The following is a 20,551-nucleotide window of genomic DNA, read 5'->3' on the forward strand; positions in this document are numbered from 1 at the left end:
TTTTGTGAATTTTAGTGGTGTGTGAAATTGAAAAGACTGGAAGCTCCTCCAGCTCTGAGGCCTCATAGGGAGAAACCCTGGGCTGAGGAGTGGTCCAGGGATGGAGGTGGAGGAAGAGAAAGCAGGCCTTAGGAAGGTGACCCCGGAGTCACCCCAGAGTGAGCCCTCTTTCAAGTCTCTTAATCCCTCTGTAGGGGTTAGAAACAGTTCTAGAGAAGGAATTTTAAAAGGGAGAACAGTGAGGTTTTTTAATTTAAAATTTTTATTTATTTATTTATTTATGGTCATGCCGGGCAGCATGTGGGATCTTCATTCCCCGACCAGAGATCGAACCTGCGCCCCCTTGCAGTGGAAGCGTGGAGTCTTAACCACTGGACCACCAGGGAAGCCCCTGGTGAGGTTTTTTGATAGAGGGACCTGAGAGATGATTTATGGCAACCTTTTCAAGCATCTTCATTTTTGTGAGGATGAAAGTTTCTCCCTGTTTCTCTGTACATCTCAGAATTTGCCTCTTTTATGTCCTTCTTAGGCCAGAAAAGTCAATTCTTTGTTACTTCTTGTTAGTCATTAGTAAACAGGTAGTGAGAGGAATAAGGATGTTACAGGATATCGCAGGATAAGTAAGAAGTCATGCTCGAGTTCTTTTTAAATTTATTTATTTTTGGATCTGTTGGGTCTTCGTTGCTGCGCGCGGGCTCTCTCTAGTTGCGGCGAGCGGGAGCTACTCTTTGTTGCAGTGCACAGGCTTCTCATTGCGGTGGCTTCTCGTTGCAGAGCACAGGCTCTAGGTGCGTGGGCTTCAGTAGTTGCAGCACGCAGGCTCAGTAGTTGTGGCTCACGGGCTCTAGGTGCGCGGGCTTAGTTGCTCCACGGCATGTGGGATCTTCCTGGACCAGGGCTGTGTCCTGTGTCCCCTGCATTGGCAGGTGGATTCTTAACCACTGCACCACCAGGGAAGTCTCATGCTCGGGTTCTTTCTATACCTGTCTTGGTATTAATTACCGCAGCGATTTAACATTATTCTAAACTGTTTTGTTATTCAGACTTCAAAATGAGAATACTTTTTTGAGGAGTGCTATTTCATTATCCTTGTATTGATTTAAGTACTTTCTGTTGACTCAAAACTACCCAGAAAACAAGATTTAAGTAAAACCGACATGTGGCTTTTAACAGTTTAAAACGTATTCGCTTTAACATTCTAAAGGTGGCTGAGATTTGTTTTGTTTTGCTTTTTTGCATCTGCCCTCCTCCTTTTCATCCAATAAACAGGTGTGTGGAAAGGGAGGATCTGGGTCTCCACTTCCTCGTCCCACTGGCCTCCCTCTCCCCCAGCTGCCCGTATGCAGCGTGTTGTGTGTGTCTTCATGAGCCAGTGATTCATTTTTTTAGTATTTTATTTTATTTATTTTTTGGCTGTGCCTCATGGCTTGCGGGATCTTAGTTGCCTGACCAGGGATCAAACCCGGGCCCTGGCAGTGAAAGTGCCAAGTCCTAACCACTGGACCGCCAGGGAATTCCATGAGCAAGTGATTCTTGATTGTTCTCTTTAGTACACCCCGTATTTAGAATAAAGCTTGACATAGAGCAGGTGCACAATAAATATGAATCGAATGACTCTTGATGGATCGATCCAATGAAATCCACCAGCCGAGTCACCAGACTTTTCATGACCACCTACAATGGGTGGTAACGCCGACTGCTGGGAATGGGATCTCAGCGTCCTGCGTTGAAGAGCTGAAAACTAGGCTTTGAGGAAGAAGAAAGACTTAGTTTTAACTGGATGATTTGCCCTTGCCTAATTACCCTTGTACACTTTATTTACAGGAAATATAATTCCAATAATGTGCTTTATTTGTGTTGTTTTCCTCAGGTTCACGTGGATAAACTAGACATGTTTCGAAACATGCCTGACATTCTTCATCATCTCACAACAGACCGTGACACTCAGATCCATGCGTGTCGGCATCCAAAGGTATGTGGTGAAGTGTTTCTCTTATTGTTTGTGTGATCCATGAAAAACAGAATTTTAGGTCCAGAAGGAACCTCAGAAATTCCATTTTGTTGGCTTTTCAATTTACAAATGTAAAAACTGAGGCTGAGATCTTGTTAGTAGATGAAGGTCATGCAACTACACATCACTGTATTCCATTACCGTAAACTTCCTAATTAGGAAACAGACACAGATATTCAATACTTTTAATTTTTAATGAAATATATTTATACAATTGATACGTGTTTATTTGTAATGACTTATGTAATGAACAGTTTATTTGTAAGGAAATTAGTAACCTGTTAGAGCTTATAATTTAAGAAAACAATCACAACCCGTTGTGATTTACATTTTTTAAAAATAAATTTATTTATTTATTTTTGGTTGCATTGGGTCTTCGTTGCTGCACAGGCTTTCTCTAGTTGCGGCAAGCGGGGGCTTCTCTTCCTTGTGGGGCGCGGGCTTCTCATTGCAATGGCTTCTCTTGTTGCGGAGCACGGGCTCTAGGTGCGAGGGCTTCAGTAGTTGTGGCACGTGGGCTCAGTAGTTGTGGCTCGCAGGCTCTAGAGCACAGGCTCAGTACTTGTGGTGCACGGGCTTAGTTGTTCCACGGCATGTGGGATCTTCCTGGACCAGGGCTTGAACCTGTGTCCCCTGCATTGGCAGGCAGATTCTTAACCACTGTGCCACCAGGAAAGCCCGTGATTTACTTCTGAGACTCATGACACGTGCGCATTTATAAACTTTATTTTTCTTCTCCTCATTTGAGATAAACATCTAGATAAAACTTTGCTTTGAATTTTGAAAGAGTTACATGTATTGCTGGTCCAATTTCAAATGAATGTTTTTACTGTCTTTGAAATTCACTGGTAATTGGTTCTGATGCCACCATAGAACTCTCTTTTCTTATTAACTGCCAGGTGTTAAATTTTAAATTGGCCTTTAACATTTGCATTTTAATTTTTATTGTCATTCAGTGTCACTGCTACTAATTAGTCATCTTCACATGTAGGGGTATGTGTGATCCTAATTGTTCTCTAAATCTTTAATCTTAGCATTCATATGCTGAGTAATTTTTATTTTAGTAAACAGTGCATTTATACATTTAGATAATCATTGTAACAGTAATATTAGGGCTTCCCTGGTGGCACAGTGGTTGGGAATCTGCCTGCCACTGCAGGGGACACGGATTCGTGCCCTGGTCCAGGAAGATCTCACATGCCGTGGAGCACCTAAATCCATGCGCCACAAGTACTGAGCCTGTGCTCTAGAGCCCGCAAGCCACAACTACTGAGCCCGTGCACCCCAACTATTGAGGCTTGCACGCCTAGAGCCCATGCTCTGCAACGAGAGGCTGCCGCAATGAGAAGCCCACGCACCGCAACGAAGAGTAGCCCTCGCTCGACACAATTAGAGAAAGCCCGCGCACAGCAACAAAGACCCAACACTGCCAAAAGTAAAAATAAATAAAATAAATAAATTTTTTAAAAAAACAGTAATATTAGCTCCATCAGCCAAAATCCTAAAGTAAAGTTGCTCAGCACTAAAGTAAAGCAAAATTTAAAAACAACAGCAGCAACAAAAAAAACCCGATTCTTATCCATAGCATGGAAGATTCTATTTCAGAGCACTGCAGGAGAACTACTAGGTAAGAAATTACTTTTGATGATTGGTCAGCTGCATACTATAACTTGCATCATGAATTTATTTCATCATTCTGTTTGTATATGTACACACACACATTCACATGCAATGAATTAATGGATGGATAAAAACAATGTAGATACAAAGTAGAAACTGTTTTGTCCTTTTTCTTTTGGACTTGTAGTCTTTGCCCCTACCATGCCCCGTGAATATTTTAATTGGCAGATTTCTTTTTGCTCTGAATTTTCTCACAAACCACAAAGTAGCTTAACTCTACCCCTGTCATTTCCCACGTGGCTACTCGCCTTAAAACACACTTCTAGCAGCTTAAGGTATGTGTCTCAGGTCACATAGCGTTAAAAATATTCAACAGAACAGCCTGCACAGCCCTGGAGCACTCACATCCACAGCCTCGTGAGAAACAGCACCAAAAGTGCTCCAATGATATTTGATTTGGATGGAGTGTTCATGATTTTGAAGGATTCCTATCTAAATGTAATGTCTTTGGGAAAATAGTCCCATTGGTTTTCAACCTTTTAAAAACACATGTTGGGGCTTCTCTGGTGGCGCAGTGGTTGAGAGTCCGCCTACCGATACAGGGGACACGGGTTCGTGCCCCGGTCTGGGAAAATCCCACATGCCGCGGAGCGGCTGGGCCCGTGAGCCATGGCCGCTGGGCCTGCGCGTCTGGAGACTGTGCTCCGCAACGGGAGAGGCCACAGCAGTGAGAGGCCCGTGTACTGCAAAAATAAATAAATAAATAAATAAATAAATAAAAATAAAAAATAAAAATAAAAACACATGTTACTTTCCTCTCCAACTTTATTTTGATAAATTTTTTTTTTTTTTTTTTTTTTTTTTTTTTTTTTTTTTGTGGTATGCGGGCCTCTCACTGTTGTGGCCTCTCCCGTTGCGGAGCACAGGCTCCGGATGCGCAGGCTCAGCAGCCATGGCTCACGGGCCCAGCCGCTCCGCGGCATATGGGATCCTCCCAGACCGGGGCACGAACCCGTATCCCCTGCATCGGCAGGCGGACTCTCAACCACTGCGCCACCAGGGAGGCCCTATTTTGATAAATTTTAAAGCAGTAAATTTGTTAGACTAGTACAAAGAACACCATGTCCTCTTTTATTTTAAATTGAAGTGTAGTTGATGTACAATGTTATATGTTACAGTTGTACAATGTAGTGATTCACAGTTTTTAAAGGTTGCATTCCATTTATAGTTACTATAAAATATTGGCTCTATTCTGTGTGTTGTACAGTATATCCTTGTAGCTCATTTTAAACCTAAGAGTTTGTACCTCTTAGTCCCATGCCCTTATTTGCCCCTCCCCGTTCCCTCTCCCCACTGGTAACCACTAGTTTATTCTCTATATCTGTGAGTTTTGTTATATTCACTAGTTTGTTGTATTTTTTAGATTCTACATATCATATCATACAGTATTTGTCTTTCTCTGTCTGACTTATTTCACTTAGCATAATACCCTACAGGTCCATCCATGTTGTTGCAGATGGCAAAATTTTATTCTTTTTTATGGCTGAGTAGTAGTTCATTGTATATATTTTTATACACCACATCTTCTTTATTCATTCATTTGTTGATGGACACTTAAATTGATTCCATATCTTGGCAGTTGTAAATAATGCTGCTGTGAACATTGGGGTGCATGTATCTTTTCAAATTAGTGTTGTTTTTTTTTTCTGGATATATACCCAGGCGTGGAATCGCTGGGTTATATGAATGCCACGTCTTCTTCCTCTGGCTTCCCCAGTGTGTTAACACCATCACGTCTGCTCCCGGGTGTACTCTGTGTCTGTCTGTCTCTGTGTAACTAGCACCCCCACCCCCCAGTCCACTTGAGAGTCAGTGGCAGATGCCAGGACACTTCGCCGTAAACAAGGACGCTCTCCTGCATGACCACAGTACAGTTCCCACGCTCAGGAGGTTTAGCATTGATACGACACTACTGGATGTGATGGGGTCCGTTTTCAAATTTCCCTGGTTGTCCCAGTCGTGTCCTTTATGGCTTGTGGAGGGAAGAGCAGGGCCTCCTGCTCTTAATAAAGTCATCCAGGATTTTATCAAGAATCATCTTTTGCATTTGCTCAGGCCTCTTCAGTTTCTTTTGATGTAGATCAAGTCTCAAACCTTTTGCTTTTCTTTCATCACACTGACATATTTGAAGAGTTCAGGTCAGTTGTTTTGTGGAACATTCCTCAATTTGGACTTACCTGTTTCCTCATGTCTATATATATATATTTTTTTTTCATGTCTGAAAACTCATCTACATTTGTTTTTGAGACCCTACCTACAAACAGATTTGTTGAAAATATTAAACTGCTTTACTGTATTTTAAAAATCTTTTTTAGGCAGAGGAATATTTTCAGTGGAATAAGTTACCCTGTGGCATTACCTCCAAAAATAGAATTCCACTCCACACAATCAGCATTAAGCCATCCACTATGTGGTTTGGAGAAAGAGCCAGAAAAACCAACGTCATTGTGAGGTAAGCAAGCAGTGTCTTTGGAGAGAAACCTTGCCTTGAGGTAAATCGATAGTTGAAATGCAATCTAGCCTAAGCCTAAGAAGAGGATGTATTATAATTGTGGAAAATAACTTCTGAAATTTAAACTCTATTTAAACTAAAGAGATGCAGCTTTTGGGCTTCCCTGGTGGCGCAGTGGTTGAGAGTCCGCCTGCCGATGCAGGGGATACGGGTTCGTGTCCCGGTACGGGAGGATCCCACATGCCGCGGAGCGGCTGGGCCCGTGAGCCATGGCCGCTGAGCCTGCGCGTCCGGAGCCTGTGCTCCGCAACGGGAGAGGCCACAGCAGTGAGAGGCCCATGTACCGCAAAAAAAAAAAAAAAAAAAAAGAGAGATGAGGCTTTCAAAGCTGTCTATTGGCTAATACCATTAGCCGGTATTTCCTGGGGTCTACTTGAGTTAGACAAATGAGAGGGTTAGAGACAGGGCGTCTTGCTTGGCAGGGAGTTAGGAACTGACGTTGTATGAAGTAGAAGCCTTTGGCAGAGTAGAGTCTGATCACCATGTTTTAGCAAATTGCCTTAATGTTGGCCATTCAGAGTGTCTACAAAAATTTACATTTCTGGAAAGAGTTCCCCCTTGTCCCAGGAAGAAATTCTTGATGGTAAGGTGATTTCATACTGCAGGAGCCTGAATAAGAAGACTTGAAGTTTAGAACTTAGCTTAGTTTTGATAAGTGACCTTTCATTTTGTGTTTTCATCTCACTTTAGGACTGGACAGAGTTCGTACAGAGCCTGCTTTTCTTTTCACTCCTCCTACAGTGAGGTAAGAGGACCCCGTATATTCCCCCTCGTGGCTTCTGCGGGCACCTCTTTTTCTACCGCTTAAGATTGGTTGTGGCTTTTCCTAAAGAAATGCAGGGAAGACATCTCAGTGGATGTTACTAAGTCTAAAGGAAATCGCTATCATCACTTGTTTTCAGCCTAAACATTGAAGAAAACATATGATTAAGGTTTTCTTTCCAACTTGCTTTCTGAATGTATTTTAAATTCCCCACTTCAATTCTGTTCATGTGTCATAAAAAATCGTAAATCTGACTGTATAGCACCTGGAACTGTATTCAGTGTCTTGTGATGACCTATAATGGAAAAGAATCTGAAGCTGTACACCTGAAACTAACACAATATTGTAAATCAACTATAGTTTAATAAATAAAATTAAAAAGCAAACAAGCAAAACATAAAAAGCTTCCCCAAGGAGGTAATAGTTAAGAAGATAAAAGAAGATACTCCAACATTGTACAACCCAGGGAATATAGCCAGTATTCTTTAATAATGTGGAGTATAACCTTTCAAAGTTGTAAATCACTGCATTGTATACCTGTAACTTACATATAATATTGTACAACTATACTTCAGTAAGAAAAAAAGAAGATTGAAAAAAAAAAAGAATCGTAAATCTTATTTGAAGGAGTACTACAGATAAAATCTCATTATTGGTAGCCTTAGGGTACTGTCCAGATTCTTGGCCTCTTCCAAAATTTGATTGTACTGAAAAGCTATTTAAAAAATAGTCCTGAATATTCAGCAATGAGGAAGAACAAAGGTGACTGAGGTATAGACCCTGTCCTTAGGATCTAGTATAGTAGAATTATTCAGTTGAAGAGGGCTTAAAATGGTTTTGTTATGGTACTTTTTTTTTTGGCTGTGCCACACGAAATGCGGGATCTTAATTCCCCGACCAGGGATCGAACCCGTGCCCCCTGCAGTGGAAGCTCGGAGTCCTAACCACTGGACCGCCAGGAAAGTCCCCGTTATGGTACTTTTTTTTTTTTTTTTTTTGCGGTACGCGGGCCTCTCACTGTTGTGGCCACTGTTGTGGCCTCTCCCGTTGCGGAGCACAGGCTCCAGACGCGCAGGCTCAGCGGCCATGGCTCATGGGCCCAGCCTCTCCACGGCATGTGGGATCCCCCTGGACCGGGGCACGAACCTGTGTCCCCCGCATCGGCAGGTGGACTCCCAACCACCGCGCCACCAGGGAAGACCCTATGGTACTTTTTATATAGGAAATTGACATACTAGAATGGGAACCTAACATACGTAATTTATTTGCAGAATCCTCATGGATTTCCAAAGTAAATGCTAGCATCTTACAAGTGCAGGGATTCAGTAATTTCATGTATTGGAGAAAAAGCAATATAAAATCTGGCTTTTTATGACACTTTAAGTCATACATAATTTTAGTTTTGCCCTTTGTGCACTTAACGCATTTCCCTGATAGTGATTATTTTTGTATTGGGGGTACATGGATACAGCTCTGCAGCAGTGAGCATGGGCATGGTGATGATTTGAACAGGTGGATTCTTGCAGAGCTCCAGGTAGCAGCATTCTTTTTTTTTTTTTTAATTTTTTATTGAAGTATGGTTGGTTTACAATGTTGATAGTTTCTAGTGTAAAGTGACTCAGTTATTTATATATATAAATATATATATTTATCTACATTCTTTTTCAGATTCTTTTCCCTTATAGGTTACTACAAAATATCGAGTAGAGTTCCCTGTGCCATACAGTTGGTCCTTGTTGGTTATCTATTTTATATATAGTCGTGTGTGTATCTGTTAATCCCAAACTCCTAACTTATCCCTCCCCTGCCCCCTTTCCTCTTTGGTAACCATAAGTTTGTTTTCTATGTCTGTAAATAAGTTCATTTGCATCACTTTTTAGATTCCACATATCAGTGATATCGTATGGTATTTGTCTTTCTCTGTCTGACTTACTTCACTTAGTATGATAATCTCTAGGTCCACCCATGTTGCTGCAAATGGCATTATTTCATTCTTTTTTATGGCTGAGTACTATCCCATTGTATATATATACCACCTCTTCTTTATCCATTCGTCTGTCGTTGGACACTTAGGTTGCTTCCATGTCTTGGCTATTGTAAATTGTGCTGCTATGAACATTGGGGTCAGGTAGCAGCATTCTTATCAAGTCAGCCAGAAAACTGTAAATGATTATTTATTATCAAAGTATCACAATGACATCTCTGTTCAATAGCTGGGCTTAGCTTCCAGGTACAAATGGATTCTTTGAGAGTAGCCTGGAAATAATTCATCTGGATGGTATAATGTAATGTTTTCTTTATCAGTTTATCCTGACTTTGAGGTTGTTGTCAAAGCCCCTTCCTGGTGATCTGTCCTGGGTTAGGCATCTGGCCCAGCATCACTGTTGCTCAACCTTCCTCTTACCCCTCAGCATCCTTTTCTGTCTCAGCCACAGGGAGGGCTTCTAATTGGGGAAAACTTTTCAATCATAACTGCTCTTATTTCTCTTCTTCAGTATAGTTAGCAGCCAAGTTGGGAAGCATAGCCTTCCTGGGATCCTATACAGTTAGCTCCCAGTGGGGAGGCATCTCCCTGGGATCCTATACAGTTAGCTCCCAGTGGGGAGGCATCTCCCTGGGATCCTATACAGTTAGCTCCCAGTGGGGAGGCATCTCCCTGGGATCCTATACAGTTAGCTCCCAGTGGGGAGGCATCTCCCTGGGATCCTATACAGTTAGCTCCCAGTGGGGAGGCATCTCCCTGCCGCTTGGGTAGGGGGTGGAGTGGCTGACCTGTTTCCTCTCTTCCCTCTCTCCTCGGATGGCAGCAGCTATCCTGCCTGTGGCGGGGTTACCCTGAGCTCTGGTTACTCATCTTCTCTCACTGTGTCCAGTGAGAAGAGAGAGGCTTTCCAGAAAACTGCTTTAATTAATACGCCTATATCCTGTGTATAGAACATGCTGAACTATATTTTAAAATGTAAATAGTAGGGGGCATTCCCCAGCAGTCCAGTGGTTAGAACTCCGCGCTTCCACTGCAGGGGGCACGGGTTCCATCCCTGGTCAGGGAAGGAAGATCCCGCATGCCGCGTGGCGAGACCAAAAAAAAAAAGGAAAACAAATGGGAATAGATTTAAAGATCATTTCCTTTTTTTTTTTCCCCCAAGTACGGTTGATCCTCATTATTTGCGGATTCCTCATTTACAAATCTGCCTGCTCACTGACGTTTGTTTGAATCCCCACACCAGCGCGAGTGGCGCTCTGTGGTCATTTGCAGACGTGCACAGCAGGGCCGCAAAACATTTGAGTCGCCCGACATGCACATTCCCGACTCAGGTCGCACATGGTGGCCTCCTGCCTTCTTGTTTCAGCTCCCGGGCTGTAAACAAGTGTCCTCTTTGCCGTCTTTTTACTGCTGCGTTTTCCATATTTGTGTGCTTTTGGGGGTGATTTTGCTGTTTGAAACAGCCTCCAAGTGTAGCGCTGAAGTGCGCTCAAGTGTTCCTAAGCTCAGGAAGGCCGAGATGTGCCCTGCTGAGGCGGTGCCTGTGTCGGATAAGTTCTGTTCAGGCGTGAGCTGCAGCGCCACTGGCTATGAGGTCAGTGTTCATGGATCAACAGTGTATTCTACGTACGATATCTTTAAAGAGAAGCACACATAAAACAAGGTTGTGTACTTGATCGGTTGACAAAGCGCTGTGACTGGAGGTTCATGGAAACACTGTATTTATTTCCCCCAGGAACAGTGATCTACTGTTGGCGGTGGCTTTATGGAGCAGAACTACTGCACAGAACCAGAACGGACTGTGTTAATGGGTAGTTTTAAGGCAGGCATCTGAAGAAAGGGCATCGGTGTGGACCAGTGGGAGAGGATGCCCTCTCCTGGGTATCTTGTCTCCTTGTGGCCACTTCATCTCTGAGTAGTTAGGGACCATTTCTGGTGTGGGTCTGACCTCTCTTCATTCTTATTCCCTTCAAAAGCCTCAGATTTCTACCAGCCTCGACTCTGGATTGATTATGCAAATCATATAGGTTGTGGGCAAGGTAAATAATGGCTTCTCTTTGCATGCCTGCTCTGAAAGTACAAAGGAAATTGTTTATGAGAAGTATCCAAAGAATGTATCTTCCTGTCTTTCTCCTTCGTCTTAAGGTTCCCATTTTATTTTAATACAGGGTTATTAATAATTCCTGGGTTCCCTACCTCTTTTGACTTGGTGCTTTATTTGAAAAAGTTGGGTGCTAATAATTACTTTGTGTCTCCGTCTCCCCATTTGCAGAAGGGAATAAAAATCTTTGTGTTGTCATTACCAACTTTGTAATAGATAATTTTATTGAATGTTTAACTATGTGCCAGGTACCAGGGCTACGCACTTTACCCACATTATCTCATTTATACTTTTAGGTGAAGAATCTAAGACTTAGAGACGTTAGGTAACTTAACCGAGATCACAAGCTCACCAAGATCTAATAAGTGGCAAAGCAGAAGCTCTTCTGGGTTGTTAGAGATGTTTTGAGGAATAGTGACAGAAGTCCTCCTGTTTAGCATTCTGAGCTTTGCAGAAAATCAAGGTGTTCACATTTTGGCATGTCCTTGTTTAGATTAGAATAAACCCTGAGAACAAATCAAGCAATCTCAAAGATGTAGTTCCCCTTGGTATTGCTAACGATTATATGTCGGAGGAAAGAAATGCAATTCTAAGACCTTGTTTCCTTGTGCGTGTTAAATACTCAGCTGAATTCTCACTTCCTTGAAGGGGACTGGTTAACTACAGGTGAGTGACCCTAGATAAGGAAACTAATGTCATATGAAGAAATGGAGCCTCTGCATGCCATTCATCAGTGATCCTCACTCCTTACTGGAGAACAGAATCACCTGAAGAACGTCCAAACCTACTGACCTCCAGGCCCCATCATAGCTCAGTTAGGGGACCTTTGGGGTTGGGTCTCTCTTCTCCTAGGAGGTCCCCAGGTGCTCCCCACGTGCAACTGGCATTGGGACCACAGTCTTGAGAGACTTCTGCTTCTCTTTCCCCACATCCCTTTATCTGCTGCTCTAACGCCGGGGCTCTTCACTGTAGAGATAACTGATGCATTTTATTTTCCTTCTTCCAGATTAAAGATTTCTTGAGCTACATCTATCCTGTGAATGTATATCCAAATGTCATCCCGTTAGGCACAAGTATGGGTAAAGTTCAAGAAATGTGAGTAGTTACTACTTGTGGGACTTGTGGTTTTGGGCGGGATGGATCCAGAGAATAGTCTGGGGCCGGAAACCAGGGGCAAGGATGTAAAATGGGTGTGGCTGTAAATATGGTACCGGTTGGGAGCATATGGGCTTTCTTCCTGTGAGTGTGTTACATGAAATCCTAAGCGCTTCTGGGAATCTGGCATAAGGAAGCTGTTGCGATACTGAATTCCCTGAATGCCAGAAGGTGTTCCTCTATTACTTAATAGGTTATTAGAATAGGACCTGCTTTTCTGCAGCATAAGAACAAAGATAAAAGTTTTGCTTTCCCCCCAATCCTACAATTAGATGAGTATCTACCAGGTTGTTTTAAGTGCTTGTATTTACCACTTTATTATACTGAATTTTTTTTAAATTAAATTTATTTATTTTTTGCGGTACACGGGCCTCTCATTGTTGTGGCTTCTCTGTTGCGGAGCACAGGCTCCGGATGTGCAGGCTCAGCTCACGGGCCCAGCCGCTCCGCGGCACGAGGGATCTTCCCAGACTGGGGAACGAACCCGTCTCCCCTGCATCGGCAGGCGGACTCTCAACCACTGCGCCACCAGGGAAGCCCCTATTTATTTTATTTTTGGCCGCGTTGGGTGTTCGTTGCTGCGCGCGGGCTTTCTCTATTTGCGACGAGAGGGAGCTAGTCTGTTGCTGTGTGCGGGCTTCTCATTGTGGTGGCTTCTTTTTTGCGGAGCACAGGCTCTAGGCGCGCGGGCTTCAGTTGTGGCACACAGGCTCAGTAGTTGTGGCTCACGGGCTCTAGAGCGCAGGCTCAGTAGTTGTGGCACACGGGCTTAGTTGCTCCGCGGCATGTGGGATCTTCCCGGACCAGGGCTCGTACCATGTCCCCTGCATTGGCAGGCGGATTCTTAACCACTGTGCCACCAGGGAAGTCCCCGAAGTAATTTTTAATTATTAAACATTGCTTTTCAGTTTTGAAAAGTAGTGGTATGCTTTCCCCCATAGTTAAGTTTTTATAATCTCTAAAAGTGATGCTTACATTCCAGCAACTTCCCAACAGGAAAAATAAAATATTTGTATTCATTTCAGCTTAAAGCCTTTATGCCGATCTTCCCAAAGTACTGAGCCAAAGTATAAACCACTTGGAAAATTGAAGAGAGCAAGAACAATCCACCCAGACTCAGGTAAGAAGAATGACCCTGGAGTCACAGGTGTGGGTTTCCCTGCAAGACTGCTTTTCAGGGTGCTCTGGTCTATGAAAGCTGTCATTTTTACTTTCTTCATGATGTCTTTCAAAGTGTAAAGTTTTAAATTTTTGATGAAGTCCAATTTAATTTCTTTTATAGCTTGTGCTTTTGCTTTAGGTGTCATATCTAAGAAACTATTGCTTAATCCAAGGTAATGAAGATTTACTCTCATATTTTATCATTTCTGGGTAGTTTTGACTTTTTTCCTTATTATATAGGGTATTTTCCCACCTTTCTACATGTCTGTGGTAATTTTTTGAATGCCGTGGCTATATAATGGTATATTTAATTTGTCGTACATGTTAGGTTATTTTGAACTTTTCACTTTTGTAAGTATTGTGATGAGCGACATTACATGTAAGTCTCTTTCACAGCTCTCATTATTATTGGGTTAAATTGTAGAAATTATGGTGCTTGATACATACATATTGCCAAATTGTTTTCCAGTATGATTATACCAGTTTATACAGACATTAACAGTATACAATGGTGGAAAGTACCTATGAATCATGACACTCGTCTTTTTAAATTAGGTTTAGGTGTGTTATCAGTTTGTGTAAATGTTAAGGATTTCAACACTTTATTGTGATGTTTTCTCTGTTATATGCCTTCCCATTTTCATAGAGAGAAATTTCAAATTTTTATATTGTCATAACAGAAAGAATACATGTCAGAATAAACTTCTAATAGTATAGAAACTTTACTTTTTTTTCAGATACATACAGGTGAGTTAATGTGAAAATGTTTTGACAGATTATTTTTACAGTTGAAACATACCATGATACTGGTATAGTCACTGATCCAGAACATGAAACTGTCCAACTTAGAGGTGATACAAAAAAGTTCCACAGAAAGGTAACTGGCACATTAGTGGAGGAGCTATAACAAATTAATCCGTGGGTCAAAATGAAGCCATAGTTTGGAGACCAGGGTGACTCCAAATATAGAAGCTAGACATCTTAGTCACCTTAAGTCCTTTAGAAAAGAAGATAAATAGCTGTTTGTTTAAACAACTATAGTTGTAATATAGAACTCTGGACTTTGGTCTCTTGACCTGTGCATTGTCACACATCTCTTCCGGGCCTACCGCCTCACTGGTAAAATGGGAGCTGGGTGACGGTTTCTAGTCCCCCTCCTCCTCCTCCCTTTAAAAGCAGCTTTTAAAAATGCAGTTTTAAGCTACATCCTTTATCAGTGGGAAAACAGTTAACTTATAATTACCTGCTTCTTAACACGAGGTTCTGCACTAGAACATAAGCTGCCCTATACAATAAGTAGCCTCATGAGCATTTTATTTCCTTCTTCGAGGTTAGGTGCCACTAGAGCGCAGGAAAATACCTGTCTTCCCCCCAGTTCCGTGCCATGTCATTTTAATTTATGTAAATTTCATCCTCCACGTAAGGTTTCCTCATTTTCGGAATGTAAGTGGACGGGGCTCACTCCAGGCTAGTGCAGCATGCTTAAGACAGTAAAATGACACTAGATGTGGCTTATTCAGTGTCTTGGTTAAAGCTGACTCGATCTGTGTGTCCCCCAGTGTCTCTCATGGCCTGTGCTCTTGGCATAGGGCTGCATAACAATGACCAGAGACTGGGTGGCTACTTCTCACAGTTCTGGCGGCTGCTGGGATGTCCAAGCCCAAGGTGCTGGCAGATGTGGTTCCTGGTAGGGGCCCACTTCCTGGCTCTCAGCCACCTTCTCACTGTGCACTCACATGGCCTTTCCTCTGCGCATGGGCATGGAGAAAGTGAGAAATCTGCTTCCTCTTCTCACAGGGACACTAATCCCATCACATGGGTCCCCCCCATGAGCTAATTATCGTCTAAAGGCCCCACCTTCACATACCATCACACTGTAGTCAGAAATTCAAATTATGAATTTTGGGAGGACACAGACATTCAGCCTATAACATGCATAAAGTAGGTATCAGAAAATGTTCATAGAAGGAAAATGTTAGGAAAAAATTGTCTCTGTTAAGTCAATCAGCCAACTCCTTGAGCAGCTACTATCTGCAGAGCACAGAGTTTGCAAACGTCTCTCCTAGTCTGGGTGGTTCGAAAACCTAGCTGATGTACAGAATCAGCTGTAGAACTTAACTTTAAAAATAAATTATTCAGTCCTACTTTCAGGGACTCAGTAGGTGTGAAATGAAATGTAGAAAGCTGTTTTATTTAAAAAGCTCTCCAGAGGAGAACCACTGATTAAGGCTCTGTGGCCTTATTTGGGGAGCACAGATCTTTAGTCTCAACGCACAGCCTGGCTTTATGACAAGTTGAAGGCTGGTAGATAAATTGTTCAGAATAGCCCAAGAATACAGGGCCTTTTAACTTCTCTTGGAAGAAGAGTGAACTCCCATTAATTGCAATTCCATGAATTAAAAAATGTAGCTAAGAGCTACAAATTGGATTTTTAATTAGAAGCACAAATCGGTTCCTTTTGCATCGTGTTACCTACACACCTGTTCTGTTTATCCCACAGAGGAGGACGATGACAGTGATCTCTTTGATGATCCTCTGCCAGTACCTTTAAGGCACAAGATTCCAACCCCGCAAACTCTTCACCCTGAGGTATTTCCCACAACTGCAATATCACAAAACCAGCCTGAAAATCAGAGAGAAAGCACAGGATGCTTCAGAGCAGAGAGTATGCCAACTTTTCTTTGGGCAGACTTTATAGATTGTGAGGAATCCAACAGTGAAAGTGAAGAATCAGAAATCCCAGCTTCAGCTCAAGGAGACATGGGTCCTGTCCCACAGCTCCAGAAGAGGGCTGATGGGGAAGTACCACAGTGGGAAGTGTTCTTTAAAAGAAGTGCTGACCTCACTGATGACTGTTTGGAAAACCTCCCATCCTCCACAGAGGCAGGGGGCTCTCAGTCTCCAAAGCTTTTCAGTGACTCCTCTGACGGGGAATCAACTCACATCTCTTCCCAAACGTCTTCTCAGTCAACACACATATCAGAACAAGGAAGTCAAGGCTGGGACAGCCAGTCTGACACTGTTCTGTTATCTTCCCAAGAGAGAAATGGGGGTAGGACCTCCTCGAGCAGACGCGTCTACAGGCCAGGAATCAAAGACAATACTCTTGCCCCTCAGATGGAACAAAATGTACTTTGCCCAAAGGACACATGCTCTGATTTGAAAAGCAGAGATAAAGATGTAAGTATAGGTTCTAGTGTTGGAGAGACAACTACTCTGAGCAGTGGGAAGCACATGCCTCAGGAGAAAAGGCCACGAAATCTTAGCAGCAGTGCAGATTCACAAAGCTCCTCTGATTTTGAAATTCCCTCCACTCCAGAAGCCGAGCTACCTACACGAGAGCATTTACAATATTTCTATGAGAAGTTGGCAACAGGGGAAAGGATAGTAGTTGAAAAAAGAAACAGCTCACTTCATTCTAGAGCAACCACTAAAAAACCTATACCAAGAGATAATAGTCAAAATCCTAATAGATAAATTAAAATGGAATACTTAAAAATGTTCCTATAACCTAAAAGGTGGCAGTAAAGGGGAAACGGAGGACCAAAAAATAGAGGGAAAACACAGAAAACAAGATACGGGAGAACTAAATCCAAACCTATCAATAATTACATCAAAACAGAGGAAAAACCATAAACCAACTATATACTGTCTATAGGAAGCTGACATCAAAAGACTTGGGTAGGTTTACCAGTGAAAGGATGGAAACCTTTACCATGTAAACATTACTTAAAAGAAAGATGGAGTGGCTGTGTTACTAATGATAAAACATCCAGTTCACTGAGACAGAATCCTAAAAGTACCGTACAACTTTGGAACAACTGAAAGGAGAAAGACAAACTAATGCACAATTACAGCTGCAACAGAATTAGTCTACAGAATATCAGCAAGGATACAGAAGAACTGAACAGCACCGTCAACCAACTGGATTTAACTGACACTAAGAACACTTCACTTCATCCAGCAGCAGAATACACGCTTTTCAAGTTTACAAAGGACAACGTTCACCAAGACAGACCACATCCTGGGTTGTAAAAATACTTCAGATTTAGAGAATAAACTTGGATCTATTACTATAAACTGATGGCGAGAGAAGAAAGTCAGTCCCTTACCTATCTCAGGTGTTCCATTGCTTATGAGTGTTGGTGTGAATACAGTGGTAAAATCAAAACCTAAAAGAAAATACTTACTTAAAAGGCATTCAGCTTCCTTAAAGTCCATCGATAGGTTATGTTTTTGCATAGTTATGTATGTGGATCTAATAAAGTTATTAGCAAATATTCATAAACCCTTTCGTTTGCTGATATTTCATAGATTAAGAAAGGAAAAGCAGAGATTTCACTTCAAACAAGTTTAAGCAGAGTCTCTAAAAAACAATTTGCGGATCAATTAAACAATGAAATGCAATATCACCATGCTGCATTGTAATTAAACCAAAAATCAATACTGGAGCCACAAAACTAATTAAGGTTACAAGACTTAGAGTCAGCGGGAAAGGAAGATAAAATGGGTGTTCAGGGGAACCAGTGTCAAGTGGACCCAGGAAGCCAGCCCTCTCACTTGTCCAGAAGGGAGTTTTCCATTCCCAAATGTTGGCAGAAGGAAAAATTAGCCCTTGTCCATTTACATGGGAGAAACACTGGACAGTGACAACTACACTTCAAATGTCGGCTAAGAAACTGGCACCAGAGAGGGATGAGGGGAAGGAACCGACCTGATTATTAAGGGTCAGGGCTGAGAGTAAGGGTGCAACTCCTTTCTGACTGTTCTTTGAGGAATATGTTGAATCACAATTTATAGCAAGTGTCTCTGCCCTAAATTACTCATCAGTAAGTTTTATTAATATGTACACCAACACAGACTGGTCTGAGCATAGTAAGGTAGCTGAGGGCAGGGGTGTGTCAGCAAGAAAGGGAACACTGACCCCTTTTTTTCTAGCTCAGGTGCTACCTTGAGCTTTTGATGAAATACACTCTACAGACTCAGGATGATTGGGGCAGGATTATATATTATTCCATTTCGCCCAGCTCCCCTATGAGTACCATTACCTAAATTCAAGGTGAATATATAAGTCACTGGAGAGGACCAGTGGGGACTGCAAAACGTTCAATACTCATAACTACAACAGGTCTATTACAGGAACCCAGAGACTTCATTTTTAATTTTAGGCTCTAAAAACTAGTTACACTTCATAATTACACATCACATAATCAAATGTTACTACTACATACATTTGTATATATTCACTGACATTTAAGACTCCATTTTAATAGTATAGCTTATGATCCAAGGTGGGTGTTTAAAACATGCCTGTAAACATTCTTCTGAATATATTCTTAGCATTTTATAATCTCACCATGAATTTAATATTCCATACTGCCACATTTTCATTGTTGTTTCATAGGCAAGTCTGGCATAATAAATGCTGGCTGAACGCATTTAAGGGCTAAGAGCACTAGAACAGACTTCGATCAAAAAACTTGTAGTGACCACCAAATGTTTTAAAGTCCAGGTTTATAGTACAGAGTAATTACAGCTAATGCTTATATATGGTACTTACTCTGTGACAATGCTTAGTCCTCTTACACACTCTTTCCTCCTCGCAGCCACCCTTTGAGGTAGGTACACTTACTATCCCCATTCACAGATGAGGAGGTGAAGGCACAGGGAGGTTAGTCCGTGTAGTTCGTGAGGGGTGAAGCCAGGACTCAAACAAGGCACTTCAGGCCCCCAAGTCCATGCTCTTAACCACCATGCACTAATGCCTCTCAAAAAGAGCATAGAAGTGGGCAGGGTTAATTACAGTGGCTACTTGATTTTTACTTCAAGAACTGTGACGTATGAAGAAGTGAAAAACAAGTTTCAAAATACCAAGATACGTCACAAAGGAAACCCAGTGGCTAGCTACATTTGCCTTAGAGAGGAATCCAGGACTTGGAAGTTTGTTTAAACTAACAAACAGTAGAAATGGATTTTTAAAAACAGTCTGCCTGAAGTTGGTCAAATATTTTAAAAGTAGTCAAGTTTATTTTATGATCCTGGGGATGTTCATGTTCCCTAGCCGGTCTAAGCCTGTTTCTTCAGCATGCTGCTATAAGGAAGACAGCACCAGCCTCACAGACTCATGAGAAGCACAGGAGTGCGGATAAAGGGCTTAAGACTTGCTCAAAGATTATTAGCTCTAATTCTAAAATTCCTCTGTACTTCCAGGCAGTACTTAGCACAATATGTTTAAGTACCTGGTGACTAATAATAATGCTCAAAAAATTTTAAAAAGTATCCATCTACCTTATGCTAAGCATAAAATTCTACTTTGATATTCAAATGCATGAATCATGACAATAATAGACTTTCTTAAAAGTAACATTTAAAGGAATGGTATATAAACCTTTGGTTAATCTCGATAACAGGTAGTCAGGAATACATCAATATTTTTCTGCCCTTTTTGTAGCCTTACTGGAAATGACAGTAAAATATTCAGAAATAAAGCTAAGCCATGATAAATAGAAAATCAAATGCCAAACTAAGTTTATTTTGCTAAAGAGAAACTGTTGAACTATAAGAAAAATAAGTGCAGTCTAGATTTTGTGCACATGTGGGGAAAAAACCCTGAGATTACCAATTGTGTATCACAATCCTCTTCTGGAGATACCGAAAGCAATGGTACCAATACAACTTGAACAGTGGATTAATTTACACTTTAAACTTGATCTAAATATTACCCTTGAATATTTGCTTTATATTGAGAGAACAAATTCTGACAACTTAGGAAACTAAAGAAGCTAAATGTTGACTTAAAATAGTTAAAGCTCCTAACAGCTTCATTTAAATAGTTTCTATCATTTTACTGCTTAAGTTCAGCTTATTTAAAAATTTCAAAGGCTCATTACGTTTCTAGTAATAAGGACAAGACAAAACGGGTTTACCGAAAACAGTCATCTCCCTTTGTCCTCCAGCTTTACATTTCTTTAACAGAGAGTAGACAAGGTCAAATAACTAGACAGTAAAACACTAACCTTTTAAAAAGAATGGTACAATTACATCTTTGAACCTGTGAGAATTATAATTCAAAGCAAGTTTGGCCTGTAAACCTGTGACGCTTTTTTACCACTGACACCATGTGACTATTTTTTCATAAAGAAAAAAGTGGCACTAAAAATATATATTTTTCCTTGACACCTTCG

The 20,551-nt window shown here is 41.6% G+C and overlaps 1 protein-coding gene across 1 annotated transcript in view; it reads left to right on the forward strand.

Moving 5' to 3' along the window:
- The window catches only part of DCLRE1C (DNA cross-link repair 1C), a gene marked incomplete at both ends in the record, with an annotated part of 56,771 nt that extends 39,927 nt beyond the window's left edge, over window positions 1-16,844 (forward strand). Inside the window, 6 exons of the mRNA XM_079699771.1 lie at window positions 1,871-1,972; window positions 6,007-6,143; window positions 6,894-6,948; window positions 12,058-12,146; window positions 13,232-13,326; window positions 15,868-16,844. Coding sequence (XP_079555897.1) covers window positions 1,871-1,972; window positions 6,007-6,143; window positions 6,894-6,948; window positions 12,058-12,146; window positions 13,232-13,326; window positions 15,868-16,844 — 1,455 coding nt within the window. The remainder of the gene's footprint in view (window positions 1-1,870; window positions 1,973-6,006; window positions 6,144-6,893; window positions 6,949-12,057; window positions 12,147-13,231; window positions 13,327-15,867) is intronic.
- Window positions 16,845-20,551: the final 3,707 nt, after the last annotated feature.

The sequence above is a fragment of the Hyperoodon ampullatus genome (assembly GCF_949752795.1).
Source record: "Hyperoodon ampullatus genome assembly, chromosome: 3".
Classification (NCBI taxonomy): domain Eukaryota; kingdom Metazoa; phylum Chordata; class Mammalia; order Artiodactyla; family Ziphiidae; genus Hyperoodon; species Hyperoodon ampullatus.